Source organism: Solanum lycopersicum, chromosome 2 (genome assembly GCF_036512215.1).
Source record: "Solanum lycopersicum chromosome 2, SLM_r2.1".
Taxonomy (NCBI): Eukaryota; Viridiplantae; Streptophyta; class Magnoliopsida; order Solanales; family Solanaceae; genus Solanum; species Solanum lycopersicum.
Window position 1 is genome coordinate 59,437,695 of NC_090801.1, and position 27,107 is coordinate 59,464,801.

Consider the following 27,107-nt stretch of genomic DNA (forward strand, 5'->3'; position numbering starts at 1 on the left):
GTAAAAAAAATCATACACGCTGAAGAAGTTTTCTTTTGAAATCAGTGATAATGAAGATAAGAAAAATATTTCGTTTGAATATTTTGTAGAATAAAGAAATTACTAATACATCTATTTTTATTTAAGTGAATTTAATACGCATATAAGCAAAAAGATATTAAATAACGTAAATTTTCTATACTTATAAAATGAAAAATCGGTGAGAAATTTAAGAAGCAATAAGTGTTTTTAAATTAAGATAAAAAAAAAAGTTCATCGTTTACAACCAAAACTTGATAGAGCAATGTAAATTTTGGACACATCTCCAAAACTTAGCCTATTATTATTTCTTTAAAAGAAACGAGACATATATAACTATAATGAATGAACTGATTTGAATTTTTTATTCCTATAACTCTTTTTATAAAAAAAAAATATGTCCTCTTGTTAGCTCTGTAACTAGAAATGACTTATTATAGTAATCAATTATATAACTCATATCTGAAATATTTTGCATAAATCACAAATATGAGGCCAAATTTTATTATTCCCCTTGAAAAATACTAAACCTTCACATTAATAAAGTTTGGTTTTAAAAATAATCCACATAAAAGGGCTACATAACCCAATGTCATCATACTTACGTGTATTATTAATCAATTCGATTGAAGAGCATATAATAATATTTTAAATTGGTGTATTTCAGTTAAAATTCTGAAATAGCAAAGCCTTGGGTCAAAATGACACTTGGTTCAGTTATTTTAATTAAAATTAAAATATTTTTTTGAAATATGAAATGTATGCGAATAAAGGAGAAATTTCATGAAAAGAAAATTAATGATTTATATAAATCGCTTAGTGAAAAATGTTCTGAATAAATCCAACGAGTAACTAATAATTCTGTTATAAAAAAAAATAGTATATAAAAAGTAGAATAATATCACTAGATTTTTGATAGTTGCTTAAACATTTTGTTAGATTATTTTTTCGTAAAAAGTAGCATTTTTGAGGTCTCATTTGGCTAGTCAATCCTACTAAATTGGCTAATATTTTAAGTTTGAAGCTTCATCGTTAAATTATTTTATTTTATTTTGTATTATAACAACTTAAAACTATATTATCCAAATTATCGCTACGATTGTAATTAGATACCAAAGTACAGTTGTTTACAAAATTTATTACTCAAAAGGAAATAGCCCAAGCCCAATTTCTTTCTGATGTCAATTTAAAAATAAAAAAAGTGGATCTTAACCCAAACGGATATTTCCTGCTGTGCCCTAATTTGTTTTTTTTTTTTTTTCATTTCTCTCCGGCGAACTCCTTATCGGCGAGATCAATTGTATGTATCTAATTCTTCTCTCCGGCAAACTTGTTTTCATTTCTGTTATTCCTTTGGCGATTATGTTAATGGTAAAATTTTTGCTTGATTGAACAGAAATTTGAAATTTTATAATGATTGAAAGAGTTGAATGGATCTGAATCAATGTTTACCTGATTATTTGCTCATTGGCATAGTTTAGTTCTGTTGTTCTATTTTATTCTGTATCCAGACTTAGGGTTTGTATTTGATGTTTTTGAGTTTTGACTGAGAGTTTTATGTTTCCTTGTTTGGTGGTTTTGTTGTTCTCCTTTCGTTTTATAGTCAAATTGATTGTTGTTATGTTTATAATTTGTCGAAATTGCTGATTTTTTTGAAGTTGTCGTTCAGCAAATTGTTTTTGAGTTTTGACTGAGAGTTTTATATTTCCTTGTTTGGTGGTTTCGTTGTTCTCCTTTCGGTTAATAGTCACATTGATTGTTGTTGTGTTTATAATTTGTCAAAATTGTTGATTTTTGCGTGGTTTTTGAATTTGTTGATATTCAGCAAGTGGCTGAGTGGAATAGAAGACCATGGAAGAAGAGTTAACTGATTTACTGTTGGAGGCTGCTGGTAGAACAAATACTGGTGGAAGGAATCGTCCACCTCATTCATCTAAAAGACATCACAAGAGTTCATATTCTGATGATGGAAGTGATTCCAGGGATGATGACTCTGATGATGGTCGTGGGTATTCAGGTCGAAAGCTTTCTGGTTCACAAGTTCCTCTCAAGAAGAGATTGGACCCTCAAGAAAGAGATGATGATCATAGCAGCCATGGAGAAGGCAATGATGGAGATGGTTATGGCAATGAGAGTGATGATGATTCTATTGGCAGTGATCTTTACAAGGACGATGATGACCGGCAAAAGCTTGCTCAGATGACTGAACTGGAAAGGGAAATGATATTGACTGATCGTGCAGCGAAGAAATCTGACAGGAGTCTGCATGACAAAATGATCAAGGATCGGGCCCAACCAAGGAAACAAAGCTCACCTCCTTCACATTCTCGTGGCATGCGCTCATCAACAAGAGCTTTGGATAGGGCAGCTGACAGAGATGATGCATTGAATGAGATACGAGCAAAACGAGCAAGACAGCAGCAGGATCCCGAGGGTCAATTCAAGCTGAGGGATGCAGCTAGAAAAGGTTCTGGAAGCAGGGGCTATTCACCTATCAAACGTAGAAGTTTTACAGCTGCATCTCTAGGTAGCAGTCCTACCAGGGGAGAAAGTGATTCACATAGTAATGAGGGAGATTCATCAGCTGATGATGGAATGGATGACAGTGATGATGACAAGTCATCACCGGAGTCACAGTTGCCAACATTTGAGGATATAAAAGAAATCTCTATTCGTCGTTCAAAACTGGCAAAATGGTTTATGGAGCCCTTCTTTGATGAGTTAATTGTGGGTTGCTTTGTAAGAGTTGGCATTGGGAGGTCAAGGTCTGGTCCTATCTATAGGCTCTGTGTGGTCCGCAATGTTGATGCTTCAGATCCTAATCGACAATACAAGCTAGAAAATAAAACCACATCCAAATTTCTAAATGTTGTTTGGGGCAATGAAAACTCTGCTGCTAGGTGGCAGATGGCTATGATTTCAGACTCTCCTCCTCTGAGGGATGAGTTTGATCAGTGGGTAAGGGAAGTAGAACGAAGTGGTGGTCGTATGCCTAGTAAGCAAGATGTGTTGGAAAAAAAAGAGGCCATACAGAAATCTAACACATTTGTTTACTCTGCTGACACTGTAAAGCAGATGTTGCAGCAGAAAAAATCTGCAACATGGAGGCCACTTAATGTTGCTGCTGAGAAGGATCGTTTGAGAAGGGATATGGAAGTGGCCAAAATGAAGAATGACGAAGCAGAAGTGGAGAGGATTAAGGCAAGACTGCAGGAACTGGAGGATAGCAGGAAGGTTCAAGAGAAAGATGACAAGGCCCGCAGGCTGGCTGAGATGAACCGGAAGAATAGGGTCGAGAATTTCAAAAATGCATCAGAACTCAGACCAGTGAATCAACTGTTGAAAGCTGGTGAGGCTGGGTATGATCCCTTCTCTAGAAGGTGGACTAGGTCTACAAATTATTTTGCAAAAGGTGCATCCAATGGTGAAGCTGCTGCAGCAGCAGCATTGGCAGCTGAAGATAACAATGGGGCTGGTGGAACTGCTGACGGAGGAATGGCAGCTACAGCAGCAGCCTTGCAGGCTGCAGCAGGCGCTGGGAAGTTGGTGGACACAAATGCTCCTGTAGATCAAGGAACAGAATCAAATACGCTACATGATTTCGATCTGCCTATCTCGTTGGCTGTGCTTCAGAAGTTTGGAGGGTCTCAAGGAGGCCAAGCAGGATTTATGGCTCGCAAACAGAGGATAGAAGCAACTGTTGGATGTAGCGTTCCGGAGAACGATGGCAGAAGACATGCACTAACTTTAAGTGTTAGTGACTACAAGAGAAGGAGAGGACTCCTTTGAGATTTACTGCTTTTGTTGTTTAGCCAAATGAATTGTTGTTACTGGGGATTCATGTACTAGCTGTGAATTAAGAGTACAGTTACTGCTATATTAAAATATGTTGAGACTTTTCTTGAATTTATGCTTCTATAGCAAAGACCTGGTTAACCAGGGGTCTTTTAAGCTTTAATGAGAAAAGCACTCCTTATTATTAACAATATTTCGAGTATTTACCTCCCTTTACGCTTACAAAAAGCAGCACTGAGCTCTTCAATTTTTTGGGATATCATAGTTTTTGGTGAAAACAATTTGGCAAAAATGATTGAACATGGGAATCAATTTTGCTTTTCCACATTTTGATTCACCTATTAAGAAAATTAAGTGACACAGAGAATATATTGTTCAATGTTTACATCAAATTATATGAATTTATCATGATAAAATGTAAATTGAAATCAACTTACACATCAATTAATCAAGATTACCTGATAAAATACATATAAAAATCACTAATATTTATCAAGAATAATTTTTATTTATTTACAATTATGTTCCATCTCCATGAGATTCGTCTTGGGGAGTATCTTATAAGAAATCATTTTCTTTTTTCTAGAGATAACACTAGAAAAAACACAAGTCATGTAAAAGACATCAAAGAGATATTAAATGAACAAAATATCTCATTACGAAGAAGTTTTGAAAGTTACTAAAGAAAACTTCAATCTCAAATTAATATCGATTATGATTGATTAAGTTGAAAATGAGAATTCTATCCTATGAAATTAAATTTCATATTATTTCTATCGCAAATTCATGTAATGAAACGTTTTTCTTGCTTTTCTTTTCCTTCTAATCATCAAAATAGATTAACGAAATTATTTCTTTCTAATTTTATTAACGGTTCTATAGTACCCAATGGTACCACAATTTTTATGCACAACAGTATGTCAAAAGGTGAACATATATAAATTGAAATAAATATAACTATAAATTGTCTATCAGGCAGTTAAATCATAATCATATTTTATTTTGTGATTTTTCGAAATGAACATAGAAAAATCATGTAACATGATTTTGTTTGGTGGAGTTTTAATTAAAGAATAATGTCACTACACATCTATGATCTCAATTTATACCTAAACCCCTAGATTTGCTCAAAATCAAAATCAATTAATAGGTGTTAGCTATGGATAATTTGTCGTAAATAAATAAGATGTCAAGATTGAATCACGCAAAAAATTTTAAAAAAAAATTAAAGGGAGCATCATATATCTATTAGTATGCGTGTATCAATGAAAATTTGGATTAGTCGAGTGAATCACAATTATACATTTCTAAATTATTAATGTTTGGTTATTTCTCAATTTTGATTAGTCTATTATTATTACAACATTTAGCCTTCTATTGGAAGGAGATTACAGGTGCAAATTAATCCTTAGCAAGGCGAAAAAGTTCTGGTACTCGATGAATTGAGCTATTAAGATCCTATTGAATACCGAGCAACAATTTTATTCTTTTTACTTTAGAATCTTGAAGTCTATAATAAATGGACTTTGGTAAAGTAAACACAAATTTAATAATGCTGAGACATAATTATCGTAGTAATTTTTTATGACTATTGGACAACATTTTAATTAATGTAAAGATAATATTTTTAGCGATTTCTTTGTTCTTGAATTTTAGACTTTTAGTGAGAAATATTACTATTTAGTACATGCTTAAATTGTGTTAATAAAAATAACAGGTACCTAACAATAGAGGCCAATAAGATAACAATTTTACTGATATATACATACTACCATTCTGTTCTCTTTTCCTTTTATTTTTTAACTTTTTTTTATATATGTGTAATTTCTTTATAACAATATAAATGATTTTTTGGCATGCGACAGTGATATAATTTTCAAATTATATTGAACATTAATAATAAATAGGAATATTTATAACCATTAATTTATATATATATTGCTAATGAATGTAAGAATATTAACTCAATTATTATTAAATATTTTTATGATAATAAATATCCTCGCTAAAAAAGATTATGGTCTCTAAACGTTTTTTTGTTATCTTGTCATGATTGTCAATGTATTAATTATTGTTTAAAGGGGAGAGTGGTTTAGCCACGATTCATTAAAATACACAGCTTCACCATGTAATGACCAATTAATTCATCCTATTTGTTGTGAATTTTGTAACGTTTTAAATTTTTAATTGAACTTAAAGAAAGTTAGGTAAACAACAATAATTTCAATCCTGTATATATATGTATATAATATAATATCTTTAAAATAGCTTCAAAAAAAAATTAAAAGGCACTAATTTCCTTTAATGAATCTACTTTGTAATTTCCGGTAAGTAAACATCATTATGTAAATTTAATTATTTATACTTTTTAAAGGCTGAATTAGTGCTAAACGTAAGTTTTTTAATTGATCAGATTAAGGAAATTACTTATCTACACTAATAGATCAAATTAGTACTGTTTTGGTGTTTTTTTTAAATGAAATGTAGGGTAATTCAATCATTTAATTATACTGTGCACCACCTCTTCCAAAATGGAAACTCAAAAACTAATAATACAACTCCCTCCGCCCCGTATTATTTGTCATGGTTTTTTTTTATTTTTAGAGTCAAATTATAAAAATATCGACTAACATTTTAAGATGCATTTTTTCATCGTATTAATATACAAAAAATTGTAATTTATAGTACTTTTCATATAGTTTTAGAATATCTAATTCTTTTTTTAAAAATATCAAATTAATATGATCTAATTTAAGTTTGAAAATTAATCAAATTGACTTCCGATAAGCGCAACACGACAAATATTTTCGGACGGAGAGAGTACTACTTTAAGGTGGACATTTAATAATTTAATCTAGATATATTATTAACACACTATTTATGGCCCGTTTGAATGGGCTTAATAAAAGCAGTTTTAAAAAAGTACTTTTGAAAGTACTGAAACTTTTTTTTAAAATAAGCAGTTTTGCGTTTGGATAAAATTGTTGAAGTTAAAAAAAAGTTGTTGATGTGTTTGGCAAATAAGTGCTGATAAATAACTTTTTAAATCAAAATGTTTGAAATACCCTTAAAAGTTGTTAACATAATAAAAGTTAATTAATTTATATTTTATAGCCATAAATAATTATATATTTTTGCTATCATTCACATATTTCTTTCTCATCACAAATTATTTATAAGAGGAATATAAACTTATTATAGATTTTATATATATATAATTTGAATAGATTAAAGAACGATTTAAGATTTTATTTTAGTTTCATTCATAGGTAATAATAATTGTCTATCATTCACATATTTCTTTATTATCACAAATTATTTATAAGAGGAATATAAATTTTTATTTAAGTTATATGTCCAACTTATTTTACATTTTATTAATATATAATTTGAATAGATTACTTGAAAGATTTAAGATTTATTTTATTTTTATTCATTAGTAATAGTAATTGTCTATCATCCACAAGTGAAAAGGGAAAAATAGAAGAAAGATATGTTAGGGCTATGCGGGTAATTTGGAGATTGTATAAAAATATTAAGGGCAAAAAGGTAAAAATGTGGACAACTTAAAACAGCTTATAAGCTGGGAAAAAAAGGCACCCCTACCCCAGCTTTTAACTTTTGACTTAAGATAAGTTTTTTTAAACTTAAAATAAGTTATTTTGAGTATTGCCAAACAACTAAATAAGTCAAAAACTAACTTTTAAGTCAGTTTGACCAACTTTTAAGCTGAGCCAAACAAGCTCTTAACTTCTTTATTAAATATTTTACTTAAATAACACTCCACCATAAATTTGATAACAGAATCACTTTGGAGGGAAAGAGTCAAAACTGCAAATTGCTCTTGTTCGACCATAAAGAGTAAAGAAATAAGTTTGAAACTCTTTGCTATCGAAATTAAATAATTTGTTTTTTAAATCAAGCTTATTACATTAAATTTATTTATTATAAATTATTTTTTCAATACAATTTACAAGCTATTCATAAAAGTAAAAATTTTATTCGGTGAACACCCAAAAATAATAGCAGCAGGTTCTCACTGTGATAATAAAATAAAACTAAAGAGTGAAAGAAAATTAACTTTGTTGATATTTAATTGGAAATAAAATTCTGCAGTGCCCATAGCTAAAAAGAAATTACTCATTCTAGATTATTTAGTAAGCGGAATAATATACGATATTTTTAGAATACAGTCAATCAAATGCGATATATAATTTTTATTTCAAACTTAATTTTAGAATATCTCTATCTTTATCTTCTCCAACTTTAAATTATTTTATTTCATTTTTATATACAATAAATTAATTCAAAAAATTATAAATTCAGAATAATTCAATCCCCGTTTCAAAAGAAATGAATCTTAAAGACATATTTGGAAATTAATTATTTCACTCTTAATATAAAATAAAAATAACAGTACCATCTCGAACATAAATGAACGCATCCTAAAATTAACAACAAAATTAATAACCACTTACCACTCTTCTATCCTTTTTCTTTTTGATTTCCTACCCAATATTCGAGTTTAATTAAATTTAAATTCACACAGAAAAATTTACGATAAAAATAAAACACTCTCTGACAAATGCGAACCAAATATGACCAATTATATCAAGGGAAGTTAGGAACCAATGTAATGTAGAGTTTAGTTTTTCATAAAGCTATTGGGTTGATAGCCCCAATCAACAAACTCTTCTACATTTAATTCTCATTCTCCCTTACTCCACAAAAATACAAAACAGGGCTCAAAACCCAAGAACATTTTTGGCTACTGAAAATTTCCAAAAAGTACTAAAAAAAGACATCTTTTTTCAATTTTACTGCACTTTTTTGCCGCCTCCATCACTGAAAAAATGTTGTTCAACTTCCTCTACTATCATCTTCATCACTTTCTCATAGCTGAAAATTGCTTCAGAAAATGAAAAAGGAGACATTTTTAAATTTCCAAGAAAAGACCATGGATGGTGTCATTAAGAGGAGGTCTTTATATGCAATTGGTTCTTGTTTTCTGCTTTTTCTCTTAGCTTACAACAGTTCCACTGTGTTCTATGTTCAAGTCCCTGTTCCAGGGAACTCTTCGCCGGAGATTTCAAGTTTTTTAACTGAAAATGTCGCCAGAAAATCAAGAAAGTTGGTTTCTTTATCTACTTCAGCTAAACGTTCATCCTCTGCGATATATGCTGTAAAAGAAGAAACCCCACTTGTAAAGCCGAACACCCGGTTGATAATTTCCCGGAAAAATCCAAACATGGTGGGTTTTTCATATGATTCAGAGGCTTATCAACCTAGAAGAAGGAAAAAGAAGAAGTCTTTGGTGAAAGGGGACAGAATCAATGTGTTTTCAATGAGAATGAAGGAGTTTTTTGGTTCTAAAGCATCCAATTCTTCTTGTAAGTTTCGATTTTTCATGACTTGGATTTCTTCCATTGAATCTTTTGGTGAAAGGGAACTGTTTGCTGTGGAGAGTCTGTTTAAGGCACACCCAAATGGCTGTTTGGTCATTATGTCTACTTCAATGGATTCTCCAAGAGGAATGCAAGTTTTAAACCCTTTCTTGGAGAAAGGATTAAGGGCAACTGCAATATCACCTGATTTTATGTACTTGTTTAAAAATACTATTGCTCAAGCCTGGATTGATAACTTAATGAAGGGTAATATAGACCCAGGGGAAGTTTCTTTAGGTCAGAATCTCTCAAATTTGTTAAGACTTGGTTTACTGTATAAGTTTGGTGGGATTTATTTAGATACTGATGTTATAGTGTTGAAGAGTTTTGGGAAGCTAAGGAATGTTATTGGGGCTCAAACTATTGATGTTGAAACAAGAAATTGGAGTAGGTTAAATAATGCTGTAATGATTTTTGACAAGAGGCATCCTTTGTTGTACAAGTTTATTGAAGAATTTGCACTTACATTTGATGGGAACAAATGGGGTCATAATGGTCCTTATTTGGTTTCAAGGGTTGTGTCAAGGGTAAGTGGAAGAGATGGATACAATTTCACTGTTTTGCCCCCAATGGCTTTTTATCCAGTTGATTGGAATAGGATTGGTAGTCTATTTCTTGGGCCGAGGAACGAGACTCAGTCGAAATGGTTGCTCTTGAAACTCCAGCAAATTCAGAGTGGAAGTTTGGCAGTGCATCTTTGGAACAAGCAAAGTAGAGAACTTGAGGTTGAAGAAGGAAGCATAATTCAACATATAATGTCAGATTGTTGTGTTTTCTGCAATTCTTACTCATCAAAGTTGTAAGTATACACCACGTAAAATCAGCGTCAGCGTGTTTTATTCTTCATTAATTGTTGTAGGATAATGGACCACCTAAGCTCATTACATAGGTTGTCTTGAAGAAATTAGGTGGTACAGAAATAATGCAGGATCCATGTATTCTACTTCATTGTCGATGTGATTGAACAAATTATACAAAGATAGAAAAGCAGAATTATTGCTAAGTTCCCATTGACTGAAATGCTATTGGCCCCATGATTTGATTGGATAAATATCTTGATTTTTTTTGCTTGGGTTTGGCAAAGACTTCAGTTTTCTTTAATATCAAAGTTACAACAGTAGTTGGGAGGGCGGCTATCAGCTGGTGAGTTGATTCAGGACCACTATATGTAATGTGATGCTGTTAGCTTATCCGCTGTATAAACAGTTGAGCTATTACTGATCAGCTCGTGCCCTCACTTTAATCATGGTCCAAAATTCGTTCACATTGTTGTTCATGAAATCATGCTAGCTCGAGGGAAGCAAGTGAAATGTTCCCCTCTAAATCTGTAGGAGACAGGGTGCTACCTGTATGATAATAGGTCAGTAAGAAAGTTTCTGCTGGAATTATTCTAAGAATTATTCATAAACTACCGTACTAACACTGATAATTCATAATTCTATCTGGTTAGTTCCATGTGAATGTAATTTGTGCAGAAAAGTCATGGAGATGTTGTGATCCAACCACCTTCAGTGAAATCTCCTTACCTTGTGCACAAATGTTTTGTTGACCTGAAACAGGATTAACATGAAGAATACTTGGAAATTTCTTTCATCAGTCATCAGTCCTCATATCTGTTAATTAAAGTAAAATGACAACCAGACATTTTGACTCTGCGCTCCTTCACCGCTCCTCAATCTGTTAATTTTTGTGGCACTGATTACAAGCTTTCATTATCTACATTACTTCTTATAACTGAATTTTTATCCTGTGATGATCTTCATATTGTCCTTTCTAGACTAGAATAATGTCATTAAACTGAGATTCTCTGAAGAGGCTAGGAGAATTATTCTCTGTGATTTATGTTTCCAGCACGGTAGGCTTGGTGCTTCTTGACACTTCAATTATTGTCTTCTTATTTATTCTCCCTTTTGGTGGGGGAGGTGGTGATTCTCTACTCTCTGCTTTCAACACAAAAAAGAATGTAAATACTATCAACTAATATTTTATCTAGCGGTCAATGGCTACATAAACTTCCCTAAGCGTGCTGAATTTGAGATTGAAAGCAGTGTTTGTTAAGTTTCTTAGGAAATGCATATGCTGCACATGGTTGCTGCCTTTTGAGTAGATGCTACGCCACACTTGGGCCAATCAACTTTTGTTTTTTTACCCGGTTATCACTCACTTTCTCCAGTTACATTGCTGATCAAATTGGTGTAATTGGAGTAACAAAATCTAGATATTTACCGACTTACAGGACCAAAAAAGGTAATTAATGTTTTGCTGGTGGAACTTTGATGACCAGTCCTTTTCTTTGTTTTCTGCACTATGTAGTGCATGTGGTCCTTTAAGAGATTTCACTATCAGGTCTATCTGTTTAGTGTACTCCCAACTCAATTCACCAGAATGCTCAAAATAATTGCTAGTATCATTCTCCAAATACCTTAGAAAAGGATGAACATTATAGAGGACTCACCAAAATGTTTGACTCTCTATTTAGCATTTAATAACTTTTATTCCTTTACAGTTATTCATCCTATACATGACAGAACCTTCTGATTTCTGCAAGTTTTATCAAAGACTAAAAGAAAAAAAAGATGAAACAGGTATCATAAACCACCACCCATGGCATTGATCTAGTGATAAGAGAGTAGTGCGTGATGCAGGTTAGGCACTTGTCACAGGTTTGAACCCTACCATGTACAAAAGTTTGGCATTTTAAGTTGAAGGATAAAGGGACTGGCCCGTCAAGTGTCGATTTCTGGATTGTGCTAAGATTGATTGATCCTCAGGGATTTCTTGATTATTAAAAAGGAAAAAAAAGGGTAAACAGAAGAAGGAAATAATGGTCCAGCAAAAGTCTCTGGAATATCAAGTGGAACCTATATACATATATTCACCATCACTGATCTGTTGTTATTACAAGGATGAAGAACAAAATCTATGTATTGCTTCTAAGTTTCTAGATATAGAATTTCAATGTCATCAAGATATAAAGCTTTTGTTTTGTTTATCACTTTATGTTATTGTATAATGCAATTGATTCTCCACAGTTCACAGATATTATGGAGCTTGAAAGTCGTATAAGCTCCCAAGGAGCAAATGCCAATTTTCTTCTCACTGCTGCTAAAACTCTGATTAATATGCATCTTTCATTGTGTCTGCATTAGATGTTTGACATCTTCAAGCTCCATTTCACCACCTTGCTGTGGCGGATCATTCTGGAACATCATTTCAATTTCTTCCAATGATTTTCCCTTTGTTTCTGGAACACATTTATGAACAAAAGCAACAGAGAGAGCTGATATAGCAGCAAACACGAAAAATGTTCCTCCTACTGTAATCTTACGAGATACGGAGAGGAAAGACATTGCAACCACACCACTACTAACCCTGCTCCCTACTGCACCAAGAGCTGATGCTTGAGCTCGAAGTCTCAAAGGGAAGATTTCAGATGTCAAGACCCAACAAATTGGTCCAATCCCCACGGAAAAGAACGCTACATTTCCACACACACATAATATTGCCAGCTTGATACCAACTGAACCATTACCCAGTAGAGAAAGTGTGAGGCCAAGGCCAAACAGACAAGTAGTCATACCAATTGTGCTGACATATAACAAAGGTTTCCTACCAACTTTGTCAATAAGAAATATGGCTATCAAAATGAATATTGTTTTTGTGAATCCAACAGCAACTGTTGCAGCTAGGAGCTGAGTGTTGCCCTTAATTCCTGCATCCTTAAAAATTGTTGGACTGTAATACACTGTTGCATCGATACCTGTGACCTGTTGAAAGCACTGAATACCACAACCTGTAATCAGCATTCTTCTAACTCCAGGTGAAGGATTTAGCAGTTCGCGCCACACTGCTTTCTCTTCATACTTCTCAGCATTAACATGTCCTGCAGCTTGCTGAATTTCTGCTAGCCTCTCTTCCACTTCATTAGCATTTTCATTAGTTTTAAGTAGGACTAACCTTGCTTCATCTATCCGATTTTTCATCACCAACCACCTTGGAGATTCTGGAATGACAAACAGCGCGATACCAATAAAAACTGAGGGGAGAATCCCCACACCAAGCATGACTCTCCAGTTTATATGGGGGGATAAACCAGAAAAGGCATAATTCGAAACATAACCTAAGAGAATTCCTAGATTGATGAATATCTCAGGGAAGGAAGTGAAAGACCCTCTAGCAACCGTGGGTGATATCTCTGCGATATAAACAGGTGCAATCATAACTCCAAAACCAATACCAATTCCAGCCAAAAATCTGCCTATCATTAACACCTTGAAGTCAGGAGCAAGAGTCATTATAAGAGCTCCAGATTGAAACACAACGGCTGCAAAAGCCATGGTCCACTTCCTGCCGATGGCATCTGAAGTTCTTCCTCCTGCTAAACTCCCCAAAAGTGAAACTATGCTTAAGATTCCAACAAGAACTTCTTCTTGTACTTCAGTAATCTTCAAATCTTGCTGAATGAACATAATAGCTCCACTCATAACACCAACATCTGTATATGGAATAATTCCTATTAGATACTAGCTTTGAACTGAACACATAACCAACTAAAACACTGAGGTCAGAGGTCTACGCCAAAAGCATTTGGTATTATGCTGAACAACTAAAGGGAAGTGGGACCAAAATGCTAAACCTAAAAGAGACTTGGCAGTGGTGCACTAAGCTCCCGTTATGCGCGGGGTTCAAAGAAAGGCCAGACCAAGATCTGTTAAGAGCTCAGAAGGAGTTCTTGTCTGTGTATAAGATTCTTTTATTGGTGGAATTTAAAAGTAAACAAAGTCTACTAAACTCTTGGAGCTTTATGATGACATTAAAGAAAAATATGATGCAGAAACAGAATCCTAATCCATAACATAAATGAATCTTGTCCCTCTAATTAAAAGATATATCAAGAAGACAGACAAACCAATGGTAAAACAAAAGAATTAATGTAAAGATGGGAAAGAACAGATAAATGAATGGAACAGCAAAGGACAAGAATAAACACTATTCATTAGGAGAAGAAGTAGATATACCAACCATATCCAAGAAGCACAGAATTAAGTGAAGCAAAGATGGCACAAACCAAAACATATTTTCTGCTACTCATATCATTTCTTTTATCTTCACATAATACAGCAACATCCTCTTCCATTCCATCAGAATCCATTCTCTTATACTTCAAAAGACCCCCATTCCCATTTTCTTGGATACCCATCTTCTCTGTATTTCTCAATATCTAAATCCCTCTCTACACTCTAATCAAACAAAAAAGATTGTTTTTTTTCTTCTGGGGTTTTGTTAATTTTTCTCCTTGTTATCTCTAAATGTCTAAAATCTGGGATCTGCAGTTTCTTTCTTCTTTCTCATGTGTTGAAAAGACTATTCCTAGATCTGAGGAATCAAGAATTCAGAAAATACTAACTTTTAACCAATGTGAGACTGACACTCCAGCTACAGAGGGTCAAAAATGTTTTTCCTAATTCCTATGATGTATATACATTACCAAAGAAAACAAAACATTTTTTTTTAAGAAAAGGAAAAGAAATTGTTTATACAGTTTCAATTTCCAAAAATATGTGTGTAAAATGCATAAATGGATAATTGGATATTATCAAATTTGTGTTATTACCAAAAATATAAATTTGATTACCATAATCTTGTCGGCAGATTTATTTTTTTTGGATATAACTGTTTTGCTTTTCAACGCGTGAGTCATTTGAAGTACTTACACTATATATTTGACTAAATATTTTGTATTAAATCAATGTCTTCATGTTATATCATAAATTAATTATCTGTAAGTGATATGCGATGAACGAATGATTAATTGTTATGATTTAACGTATAGAACAAAAAGATGAAATATATATATATTTTAAAATTGAGATAAAATTTGACATAAGTTCGTGCTTTATTCCACCCAAATTAACATGTTAGAATATTGATGAATCGTATCAAAATTCTCGCAATTTAAGTTGTTATAATTATTTGCGTTCCAAATAAAGAAATGCATGGAGATCGAGGAAAATAAAAATGACTGATATCTGAGTTCCATCAAAATATTATTTTCTAATTTATTTTTGAAAAAAAAGAACTATCAATCAAACATAACATTGTGCCACAATTACTATTTTTTTCTATAATTTAAAATAATTACATAATATCTCATTATTTAATAATTTTTATAAAATTTTACTCCAGATATAATATGTATATTTTTACTACTAAATACATTCTAAAATACAACGTGGGTGACAAGGAATATGGTGAGTGAGAAACCTAGATACAATATATATCTAATGTTATTATTTAATAATAACATTAGATACATATAATTGAAATTTCAGACATATTTCAAAATTATAGATATATAGGGAGAGAGGAGCGAAAAAGGCGAGTTGAATAGAAAAAAGGGATAAGCGATATAGGAGAAAGGCGAGCGAAATATCAGACACATATAAATACTTAATATAATATATGTAAAATAAGTATTTGGGATTAAAAAGTGGCACGAATAATAATTTCAACAACTCACGATAAAGCACGTAATTAAATTGTAAACCGATGGGATTTGTTTTTTTTTTTTTGGTGTTTTGGTATAAAATCCTAAACGATGACATAAGCCCAAGGCTATCAAAGCGGTTCAGCCCAACTATTATCTCCTCAATGGTTCAGCCCAACGATCACTTGCAACGGATCTGATATTTTCTCCTTCACTCTTCTTCATCTTTCGACTCCCTCCATTTTTCTTTCTCTTCACCTTCTCCTATAACTCCACCGGAAAAAAAATATCTCAACTGAATATCTACATTAATCTCAAACGGCCGGAGTAGTATGCCGGTTGAAGTAGCAAACGTAGTGACAGAAGCCATTGGTAATCCAAAAGGCGATTTGAGACCTCAAAACCCTAACGCCGCCTCTAAGAAGTCGAAGGAAAGCGACCGACGCCGTAGGCGGAGGAAGCAGAAGAAGAACAAGGCGGCGTCTAAGGTTGCAAATGGAGAAGACAGTGATAACGCTGCGCAAGACGCGAACGGCGGCGCTGAGGATAGTTCCAAGGAAAATTCCGATCCTCAGAAGGTACTGTCTGCTTATCCTTAATGTTAGGTATACGGTGTTCTGGATTTTTGGTGAATATGGATTGCTTAGTGTTAGTTGATGAGTTAGTTTGTTGTGGAAATAGATCTTCTGTGTATGAATGAGTTCAGGTACTTGTGTTGTAGCTTGATATTACTAAGGTTTTGTGTTGAGGAACTTCTTAGCTTCAAATGTTGAGACTCTTTTCCTTTAAAAAGATCGAGCTGAGTCAGTTGTAGTTTTCTAGTGATTGTGGTAGTTTCAAAACGGTAGTCTAAGAAGAATTTCTTGTTATGTTTTGTGATTTGGGAAACAAGATAAGAGGAGGAGGAGGCAACATTGGATATAGTATGAAATTACTAATTTGTATCAGGAAATGAATTTCCTCCATTGGGAATTCTGAGAATGAAAATAATGAGAGCCCGTCTGACTACATGTGTGATGTTTGTTGTTAATGGGTATCATATTGAATTTGTTCATAATTGTAGGGCAAGTAAACTATGTCACCATTGTAGGATATACTAGAATAAGTTCATGGAGATCTCTTTTACCATTTTGGTCCCAATCTAAGATGTTCAGGATGTAGCGTGTGTATCATGATGACATGCGTCAAGTCTGATGGGGCTTCATGTAAAGCGTGTGTTTCACTGATCATGTGTGCAAATGAACCTAAAAGAATACATTGAAAAATCTGTACACACTCCGACATAGTGCAAGGAGAAATACATTTGTCAGGAACATGAACATTGTTGTGGAGAGCAGCGTCCATATTGGCAACTAAGAATGGACTCCTTTTTATTTTCTTATATATTTGCTTTCACTGCAAGTATATGATTAAGTTTATGATGCTCGGACCCAGCACTTTTGCCTCTGTATCGGGGTCTACCCACACTGACACGGGTTATTGTGTGGAATTCCTGTCAGATCCAGTCAATAGTGATTGGATTTTTTGACCAGAATCCACGGACAAATTAGAGTATTTTTGAGATTTTGATTTCTCAAGATGACAAAGAGTAGAGATTTGAAGACGTGGAATGTCATACCTTCAATATTATCTCTGTTTCCGATTTCTTCAATATTTTTTTCTTCATATAGCAGGCCAAAATTGAAGCAAACAGAGAGTTAAACCGCTAGGAAGGAGAGAGTTTGAAGAAATCGATGACTGAGTCAACTCATTGGGGAAAACAACTGAGTTCTTCTTTTTTTTTATTTAAGGTCTGAAACGATTGAGTTTCATTCTCTTTTGGGGTTTGAAACTACTGAGTTATCTGTAGACGATATTGGATTTCACGGTGATACATCTTCGATGAAGAAAAAAGAAGCTATAGAGAAGAAGAAAGAGGAAAATTATGGGACATAGAATGCATCTCAATATGGTGGATACCAACAAGGAGGAACTCTTTTGTTTCTGGGCCTTCGTCACAATCCACTTTCAGCTACATAGAACATGGGCCATGACAGATGGCCCATTTCACAATCTTCATCTAGAATAAATATTTGCCCTCTAGAAGTAGGAACTAGACTATTTTTCACTATGTTTGCTACAAATTTAGTGATAGATCTTTTTCCAGCCATATTTTAGTGGTATAGAAGTCCTAATATTAATAACCGTGCAAGGGAAAAATGAACCAACTAAAAATGGTGATAACATTCTTTTTTTCTTTGTAGTTTTCCTTTTTTATCCTCTTACTAATTAATGAGTCTTTAATAGTAATATTAAGGAATTAATGAAATGTCAGTATATTTGATTAGGACTAAGAATTAAGTACTTCCACAAAACCTCTCTCATAATCTACACATAATTATGTAGATACACTTTTAGAATTTTGAATTTATCTTTTGCCAAATCCGCACTCACGAATCTTAAAATTTTGATTATGCCGAATCTGATCTCTAGATCAGTACCCGAATACGAAACCCCACACCTGAGTCTGAGCAACATAGGATTAAGTACAGACAATAATTGTTGGAACAAAGGAAGCTGAATAACTTCAATAAATGAAATATTGGATTCTGAAACATGTAAAGCAAGTGCAAATGATTTCAGATGTTGACTACATGCTTGTGCGGAGATCCAGCTTAAGTTTCTAATTCGGACTTGGAATTAAATTCTTATGCTAAATTTCTAATTTTATATTTTTAATCAATAAGAAGTTCATTACTTGATATAAAATCAGTAAGAAGTTCATTATATTATTCCTTTATTATTTTATAGTACCGTTGTTTTCAAGATAGTGCCTATGAGAGATAAGGTGTATGTCGTGCCTGCACAGCAATGTGTAAGTGAGGTCAAGTTTTGCTCCTAAATTTTTTATTTAACTTGATCGAGCATTTGACAACATTTTATGGTAATGATAATAGTTGGCAACCTTAACCTTTTATCTTTCCTTGGTAAGTAATATAGGTGGTCCCCTTTTCTTTTTAAATAATAAGTAACATAGGTGGATACCTTTTACTATATATGTATCACTATATGTTTGATGAAGTTATTTCTACAATACAAAAATTGGACAACCTCTTTTCTTAAAAGAAGTTAGGAATGTGAAAGATGGAAGAATTTATATGCCATTGCATTAACCTTTGTGGGTCGAATGCTGGCTAAACACCATTATTTTTCACCCACAAAAAAAAGTGATGTGGAGAAGACCCTATAAAAAAATTGACATTAGTGTGTGTCTTTTCCCTGCTCCCTTTTGTTATTTTTCGGGACTGCTGGATTAAGAATATACACCTTTGTGGACTATTAGAGTCTCTTGACATAATTATGTCCTTTCTGTTTAGCTGTAAAGAGTGATGTGATGGGACTGATTTACGTTTTGCAAGTGATATGAGCAAAATCCTTTGTTCTTTAGAAGTTGCAACTCACAAGTGAAGTGGTACTTGTTATAACCATTTGTTTTTAGCAGTAAGCATTCATATACTATAATATACTGAAGATTATTGGACTTTCTCATTTGTATGTTTTAATGTGTACAAAATAGTTAGCGTTTGGTGAATTTCTGACTTCAGTGGGTAATTATGAAGTTCTGTTGATCTCTGTGTGCAAAATAGTTGGCGCTTGGTGAATTGCTTGTTTCATTGCCTCCTTTTTGATGCGATCTATTGAACCTTCTTGAATTTTTTATTGCTAAATACAGAAAAAAGTGTGCTATTTTATTCAAAATCATATGTTTTTGACCTTTGAAGCAACGCTGGATGTAAACTACTCTGGAAGCAGCAAAAAGTTGGTCCCAATCGCCTAAAAAAGAATACTCTTTTGTTGTATTATGTTTTCTTTTTACCTTCAATTCATATTTACATTAAAATATATTTGATCTTGATAACTCCCCATTTTTTACAGTCTTTGGTTCAAGTTGAAGTAGAATATGTACCAGAGAAGGCCGAATTAGATGGTGAGTTCGATGAGGAATTCAGGAAGGTTTTTGAGAAATTCACTTTCACGGATGCTACTGGTTCTGAGGTACATAGAGCTTTGTTCACTTGCATGGATTTTCTGTGGTTATAATTTCTGCTGAAGCCAATTTGACAAAATCTTTCAATTGAAATTCTTCAGGAGAATGATAAAAAGGATGAAACTGCTGCTGATGGAGCCTCAAAGAAAAAGGCGGATTCTGATTCTGAGGAGGAAGAAGAGGATGCACAGCAAAAGGAGAAGGGAGTCTCGAACAAAAAGAAAAAAGTTAGATTTTTTAGCATCCTTTCTGTTGATACTTCTTTTTTTACTTCTAAGTTGTTATCCTTCAGTTAGGTCTCAGTCTGAACTGTTTCTTCATTTCAGCTTCAGCGTAGGATGAAAATTGCAGAACTGAAACAAATCTCTATGAAGCCTGATGTTGTTGAGGTATGGCAGGCATTTGTTTCATTGTTATTTTCCTGACATACATACTCTATGCAGTTCTGTGTACTGTTAGCGGTTACCCTGTGTATTTATCTTGTCATGAGCCAAATGAGTTATCAACTATTATCCTTTTAGAAATGTATTAACATTCTGATTTTCCATCTGTCATTTGTGTTCTTTCTTTTTTGATTATGCCCATCCCTAGCTCTGTAAATTTAGTTTGCTTGCCTTTCTAAATCTGTTTTATGGTTGTGCCAATTGCTATGATGTGAATCATTTATTATGACTTTATGAGGGTTCTGATATTATTTTTCTTTGAAGATATGGTATTATCACCCTTCAATTGGAAGGTATTTGCATCTTTAATATTGGCTAGTATGGGAGATATGTTTTCTGTGTCTTCTGTGCTGTCTTCTTTCCAGCCCACTCGTGCAGAAATTTGACGTGCCAGGTTATGCAGAAAATTTTTTCCAAGTGAAGATCAGTATGACATGGTGTTTGATAAAATTTTATATATTGACAAACCATTGTTGCTTTCTTCACTGCTTGTCATCTTCTGAACCATCTTTTTTTTTCCGCTGTACTGGAAGTAAATTTTGCATGATAGTCATGCAGGTTTTACTCAACTCTTTTGATAGCATTACAATGTTGGCTTGGTAAAATGTCTGTCTGGTTTCTGATTTATATGGGATAACTCCTAAATTGATGTTTAGACTCTGGATTTTATCACTTAAAGTGTAGCCCACTTCTCCTTGGTACTGATTATGCATATATATCTAGGTATGGGATGCCACTGCAGCAGACCCTAAGCTCCTGGTATTTCTGAAATCTTACCGGAATACTGTTCCTGTTCCAAGACACTGGTGTCAGAAACGGAAATTTTTGCAGGTTAGTCATCATTATTGATACATGTATTGTAGGTTAACAAAGTGAAGAATAATGTGTACCTCTTGCACTGCATGTAACAATTAGTAATAGTAGAATTGTTTGATAGGAGAAAAAGGTTTGGTTTATGAAGGGGCTCATAGAAGAAAAATGAGGTTTGTCTTATATGTATATATATGTGCTTCTTGCAGGCGAGCGGCTGTGACACTGGTGGAGCCTAAAACATGTAGGTGTTTGACAAGGAGAATCCTTGTATGATGTCTATGTTTCTGTGTATTTATGTCTTTTTATTATTTAGTGGGTTGGGATTCATGCATTTGTCATTTTTTGGTGTGCATGTTGCTGGGGTTTCACTTTCTCTTAGTTGTAAAAATGGTTGGCTGCTGTTGAGCACCTTAAAGATTGAGTGACTAATATTTTGCTCTTATCCAGTTCTATAATTTTAGTTATTTTTGCAATATTCTGTCCAAAGTTGGATTTTCTGATGTGAAGGGATCTGCCAGTCAGTCGTATAAGCCACACAGAGTATTTGTATAGAGTTTTCTTAGTGTCTTTTTCTTAATTTGCTTTTATCTAACTGACTGATTTTGTTTTTCAGGGGAAGCGTGGGATTGAGAAACAGCCATTTCAACTTCCTGACTTTATAGCTGCGACAGGAATTGAGAAAATTAGACAAGTATGATTTTCTGTCCAATTTTATCTTTCTTTGGTTGACGGCTTTGTTAAGTAGGAATGTGTTGCATGAATTATTGTAGATACACTACTAATAAATGAAGGTTTTTCATTCTGACTATGGAAAGATGAAAATATGTTGGTGGTACTCTATCAAAGTTGTATCAACGTAATGATCATTATTAAAATCAAGCTTAGATTTCAAGGTGAACTACTTGATGCTTTCACATTCTACGTTATCTTGAGATGAGCCTGATAATCCTATTCTTTTAATAGAAACACCCTACGGCATTTTATTTTATTTCATGAAAAGATAAATTAATGTGTAACAAGAAGGTACAAGAAGATTACAACTGAAGGTCTTAGTCCACCTACATCTTGAAATACTATAAAAGATCCATCAGTGAGGCAATATCAATATTTAGTTATAATATTCTAACATCTAAGAGGCTATCAAATCATGATTTCACTGGACTTACATAGGAAATGCACTCTTTCTGTCTGTTGACCCTTTGGTATTCTTCTAATTGTAGAAAAGACAGATCCTAAAACTATTTACCTGGTATAAGATGATGATTTTACAAATCTGTTGTGTTAAAACTTGTTGAAATGTGATACCTTTTTGTGAGCTTATGTAGTATGTCTAGTTTCCTTGCTGATGTTTGGACATCTTATTTGTTCTTCTGGTGCAGGCTTATATTGAAAAGGAGGACAGTAAGAAGCTTAAACAAAAGCAGCGGGAAAGGATGCAGCCAAAAATGGGGAAGATGGATATCGATTATCAGGTTTAATACGAGCTTTTTTCTCAATGATGCAGACCTTTCAAATACATATAGACTATAGTTAACTGCTTATGTACTTTTCTAAGGCTTACTGCTCTGGTTTATTCTTCACAGGTTCTACATGACGCCTTTTTTAAGTATCAAACTAAACCAAAGTTGACATCCCTTGGTGATCTGTATTATGAAGGAAAAGAGTTTGAGGTAAAAAATAGCCATAAATATTGTTCATCAAACTCATGTTCTTTAAATCTTTTTAATGATGGTGGTGTCCGTGTGAGCATTGTGCGCCCTTAGAGTACTACACCAGGTATCTGCTACTTCGCAGAACATCTGCCCCAAGACTTAGATAGAGTGGAAGGAAACACTTAGTATATGTTTGCTTCCGCTGGGATTTGAGCCTGAGACTCCATATTGTGCTCCAACTTCATTGACCACTAGGCCACAACCTTGGGTGCCAAACACATGCTCTTTCTTCTCTAGCTTTCATGCTTTTTTTTTTTTGAAAAAAAAATTGTTCTCAACCTTGCTGATATTTCACCGAGCCTGGGGAAAAATAATGGAAGTCTTTTTGCTGTTGTGATCTTATAAGACCAAACTGGGTAGGTTTGGATAGGACTATCCAACTTGGAGATGTGTTCCCGTTGTGTTAATTCTTGGTTGTTGTTAGGCTTTACAACTGTTAATACTTTCGATATCCTATCCTCTGCATTTTTGTCTGTTAACCATCATTTTATTTTAATGTGAAGGTCAAGTTGAGGGAAATGAAACCTGGAACTTTGTCTCATGAACTGAAAGAGGCCCTTGGTATGCCTGAAGGTGCTCCTCCTCCATGGCTCATCAATATGCAGGTATGATAACTTAAAACTACTTGTTCTTTTACTGGATGTATCGTTTGTTACCCCAGGTTCTCGTTTGATTACTATGTTGAGTTCGTTCCTAATGTGATTTTCCATACCTCCATTTTCTGTGCAGAGATATGGTCCTCCACCCTCTTATCCTCAGCTGAAGATTCCTGGACTGAATGCTCCTATTCCACATGGAGCCAAGTTCGGTTATCAGCCGGGAGGTTGGGGTAAACCACCTGTTGATGAAGTAGGTTTTACAACCTTTCAGTATATTTGTTTTATATTCTTCCTTTCAGATTGGTCAGCTTTAAGAGTTTCTTATTTTAATTTTAACCTTTGCCCTTCTTTCTTTGACATAGTATGGGCGCCCTTTATACGGAGATGTCTTTGGTGTATTGCAACAAGATCAGCCTAATTATGAGGTACATTGTGCTCTTTTTTGTTTGGTATGTTCTTGGAGTGTAAGTTTAATGAGTTAGGATTTTATGTTAGGTAGTTGTCATATTATCTAAGGGATAATGCACAAGTACCTCCTTAACCTATGCCCGAAATCCCAGAGACACACTTATACTATACTAAGGTCCTATTACCCCCTGAACTTATTTTATAAATAATTTTCTACCCCTTTTTAGCCTACGTGGCACTGGTTTGAAAAAAAAGTCAACCAGCGTTGGGCCCACAAGATAGTGCCACGTAGGCCGAAAAGGGGTAAAAAATTATTAATAAAATAAGTTCAGGGGGGTAATAGGACCTTAGTATAGTATAAGTGTGTCTCTGAGATTTCGAGCATAGGTTGAGGGGGTACTTGGACATCATCCCTATTATCTAATGATAAGGTAAAATAATGGGAACTGCACCATATTCAATATGGTAAATAGAGAATACTTAAATTGACTACTTGATTTTGGTAAACATGCAATGGTATAGACCTACTGATGATGTTTCTATATTGTTAGTAAATTCTCTATCTTAAAAAAATATTGTTAATACATTCATAAATGTGGCCTTGTAGTTGGTGCACAAAAGCTTGGGCCTCGCCTTTTTGCTCGGTGTATTACGTAAATTAATATCATGCTGCTCATCTATATGTGTAGGATGAACCTGTTGATAAGACTAAACATTGGGGTGACTTGGAGGAAGAGGAAGAAGAGGAGGAAGAGGAGGAAGAAGAAGAGTTGGAGGAAGAGGAGATGGAGGACGGTATTCAGTCAGTGGACAGTCTTTCAAGGTACTGACTTGATCAATTCCTTTAATGATCAAATATCTATCAGAAATCTTGTAGTAGCTTGAAGTCTTCCTCATTTTTGGTTCCCTTTCACTAATTTATTCGTTCTTGCTGAGATCCATTTTAGCTTTGTTCTCAATGTATCTCTCTATGGTGTAGTACTCCTACTGGAGTTGAGACTCCTGATGTTATTGACCTTCGCAAGCAGCAGAGGAAGGAGCCCGAGAAGCCCCTCTATCAGGTAATTAGGCCAACTTTTTGTCTCCCAGTTTCTATATTCTCTCTGCTTTCTTTTCCGTCCTTGTAAATTACATCTCTTTTCTGTATAGGTGCTTGAAGAAAAAGAAGAAAAGGTAGCTCCTGGTACTCTTCTTGGAACAAGCCATACGTAAGTAATCTATCTATTTATCTATACTCACATATATGTAGCTTTGGACACTAGCATTTATCCTTTCCTCTACTGTGCAATTGATTTATGCTCTCATTCTGCAGGTATGTGATCAACACTGGCGCTCAAGACAAGGCTGGTGCCAAAAGGGTAAGGCTATCTTTTTCTTTGTCATGTGTTCAAATGCAGGTTTACTTTCTCAAGCAGAAATCTTCATAGAGTGACATGGTCTCAGTAGCGTCAGCCCCTATTGGTGGGGCTATAGCTGCTGTGGACAAGTCACATATGTTGAATTTTTCAGCTTATTCTTGTTAGTTGGTCACTGATGGAAAAGACAGTTCAAGATAAAGAGGCAAAGTACTTCAATTTCATTTGTCACTTTCTGACATATCTTGTTACATTTTGACTAATTATTTGATACTTCACTTTTATTTGCGTCACTTTCTTATATTAATGCTTACAGTTGGTTTTTCTTCTAGAAGAGGCACTAGATTAGAATTTGCGGCTAATTAATTGCTTGGAATGTCCACTTTAGGTTGATCTGCTCAAAGGTCAGAAGTCGGATAGAGTTGATGTCACATTGGCACCTGAAGAGTTGGAACTTATGGACAATGTTTTACCAGCCAAGTAATTAATGATTCTTTTAACATTTTATGATTAGAAGCTCCTACATCTTAGTTTAAATGTTCCTAAAACCTTTTTGTGCTTTTTATAGATACGAGGAAGCTAGAGAGGAAGAGAAGCTCCGTAGCCAGCGTGAGGATTTCAGTGACATGGTAGCAGAGGTTTGTGGTTACATCATCTCTTCTTCATTCTTTCTCTCCATATTACCTTACATTTCATTGGATTGTTGGTTTAGAAAGAGTGACTATCAGTTCTGATGAGATAAAATTACTGCAGAATGAGAAGAAGAGGAAGCGTAAAATGCAGGAGAAGGATGGCAAGTCGAAGAAGAAGGATTTCAAGTTTTGAGGTTCTGATATATTGTTCCATCTAGTTTAGGGCTGCAGTACATCCAGCTTAGGGTAATAGCATTAGTAGGTCTCCATATGCACTGCGATAAATCTCGTATGCTGTGATGAGAGTGTTTTCCCATGCGTTGAAGCGGGGAGAGTTGGTGTATGATAATCTATCCTATGAAATGTGCTTAGTTTGTACCTCTTGTTTCATTTCTACATACGTTGAGCTGTATGTGAAAATAGAAAATCTCTTGCCCTAATTTAGATGTATGCTCGACTTGGTTATAATTTTAGTATTAGATTGTACAAACTTTTGGTGATTACCCTTTGCCATTTCCTGTGTGCCCACCATATTTATTTCACAAAAATATCAAACAAAGCCTACAAGGATTCTTAATTGAAATAGAACGAAACTAGTAAAGTTCACCTCTTGTCTCTTTTTGTGCATTATTGAGTATTCATAAACAATGGTGAATTAAATAACGATATGGTGTGTATCTTACTTTTGTAATGAATTAAATATTCCTCTAAAAAATATATGCACGAAATAATTAAAACTTGCATCATCATTTATTAGTAATTGTTACATTCTAATTTCTGTATAACTTTTTCTGGCTCAGAATTGCATAGTGGTTATAATCATGCAAATGGGCGGCTGAGCTTAATGGAAATATATCATGATGAATATTTTGTGCACTGATTAGTACATGGATGAGATTTTCATTTTCATGATTTAACCAAGCTGGAACCTTATCATACAAATCTTTTTTTAAAAAGTGGTCCATTTATTTGGTAAACCCCATCATGTCTAATGATTTCTCCCATTAATTAATTGTTAAAACATTAATACAATAAACAGAATTAAAAAAAAAGGATCGAACATAGAATAAGCAGTGATGGAGACATCTTTTGTTCAAAACACGTGTCAACTATAATTGAATCATTAGAAAATTATACTATATTCTATACATAGTTAAATTTCATTAAATTCATCTTTAAAAATAAATGTGACGTTATTTAATATTAAAATTGATATAGTGGGTTTATGTAAACACGTGCAATTGTTAATTAATTAATCCACACGTTAGGCTGTCAAATTAGAATGTTTTTTCGTCTTCATAATTTCAACTTGAATTCATTATTTTAATTAAATTTGAATCTAAGCTTTATAACTAAGCTATGAAGAAGTCCTAG

General features: G+C 33.8%; 4 protein-coding genes across 6 annotated transcripts; 3 read left to right on the forward strand and 1 right to left on the reverse strand.

Moving 5' to 3' along the window:
* Positions 1-1,130: 1,130 nt before the first annotated feature.
* On the forward strand, positions 1,131-4,004 carry LOC101265395 (protein RTF1 homolog). Of its 2 annotated transcripts, none has more exons than XM_004232792.5 (2): positions 1,131-1,318; positions 1,844-4,004. In XM_004232792.5, the coding sequence occupies exon 2, from the start codon at positions 1,870-1,872 to the stop codon at positions 3,805-3,807; it is 1,938 nt and encodes a 645-aa protein (XP_004232840.1). In that variant the 5' UTR covers positions 1,131-1,318; positions 1,844-1,869; the 3' UTR covers positions 3,808-4,004. The 2 variants fall into 2 exon arrangements, with proteins under 2 accessions (XP_004232840.1, XP_025885173.1); XM_026029388.2 differs by having other exon boundaries at positions 1,247-1,389.
* Positions 4,005-8,187: 4,183 nt separating this feature from the next.
* LOC101265092 (uncharacterized protein At4g19900) lies at positions 8,188-10,277 on the forward strand. The gene has a single exon (XM_004232791.5). The coding sequence runs from the start codon at positions 8,732-8,734 to the stop codon at positions 10,058-10,060; it is 1,329 nt and encodes a 442-aa protein (XP_004232839.1). The 5' UTR covers positions 8,188-8,731; the 3' UTR covers positions 10,061-10,277.
* Positions 10,278-12,079: 1,802 nt separating this feature from the next.
* On the reverse strand, positions 12,080-14,941 carry LOC101264782 (probable polyol transporter 4). 2 transcript variants are annotated; one of them, XM_004232790.5, is made up of 2 exons: positions 14,280-14,941; positions 12,080-13,752 (listed from the first exon to the last, which is right to left on the reverse strand). In XM_004232790.5, the coding sequence occupies exons 1-2, from the start codon at positions 14,455-14,457 to the stop codon at positions 12,389-12,391; spliced, it is 1,542 nt and encodes a 513-aa protein (XP_004232838.1). In that variant the 5' UTR covers positions 14,458-14,941; the 3' UTR covers positions 12,080-12,388. The 2 variants fall into 2 exon arrangements, with proteins under 2 accessions (XP_004232838.1, XP_069150585.1); XM_069294484.1 differs by having other exon boundaries at positions 14,276-14,928.
* An 877-nt stretch (positions 14,942-15,818) lies between these two features.
* Positions 15,819-26,233, forward strand: LOC101264481 (uncharacterized). Its single transcript, XM_004232789.5, has 18 exons — positions 15,819-16,322; positions 19,660-19,779; positions 19,873-19,998; positions 20,098-20,160; positions 20,938-21,045; positions 21,641-21,718; positions 22,407-22,499; positions 22,611-22,697; positions 23,243-23,344; positions 23,469-23,588; positions 23,701-23,763; positions 24,436-24,569; positions 24,726-24,807; positions 24,896-24,954; positions 25,059-25,104; positions 25,490-25,581; positions 25,670-25,739; positions 25,855-26,233. The coding sequence occupies exons 1-18, from the start codon at positions 16,077-16,079 to the stop codon at positions 25,924-25,926; spliced, it is 1,761 nt and encodes a 586-aa protein (XP_004232837.1). The 5' UTR covers positions 15,819-16,076; the 3' UTR covers positions 25,927-26,233.
* Positions 26,234-27,107: the final 874 nt, after the last annotated feature.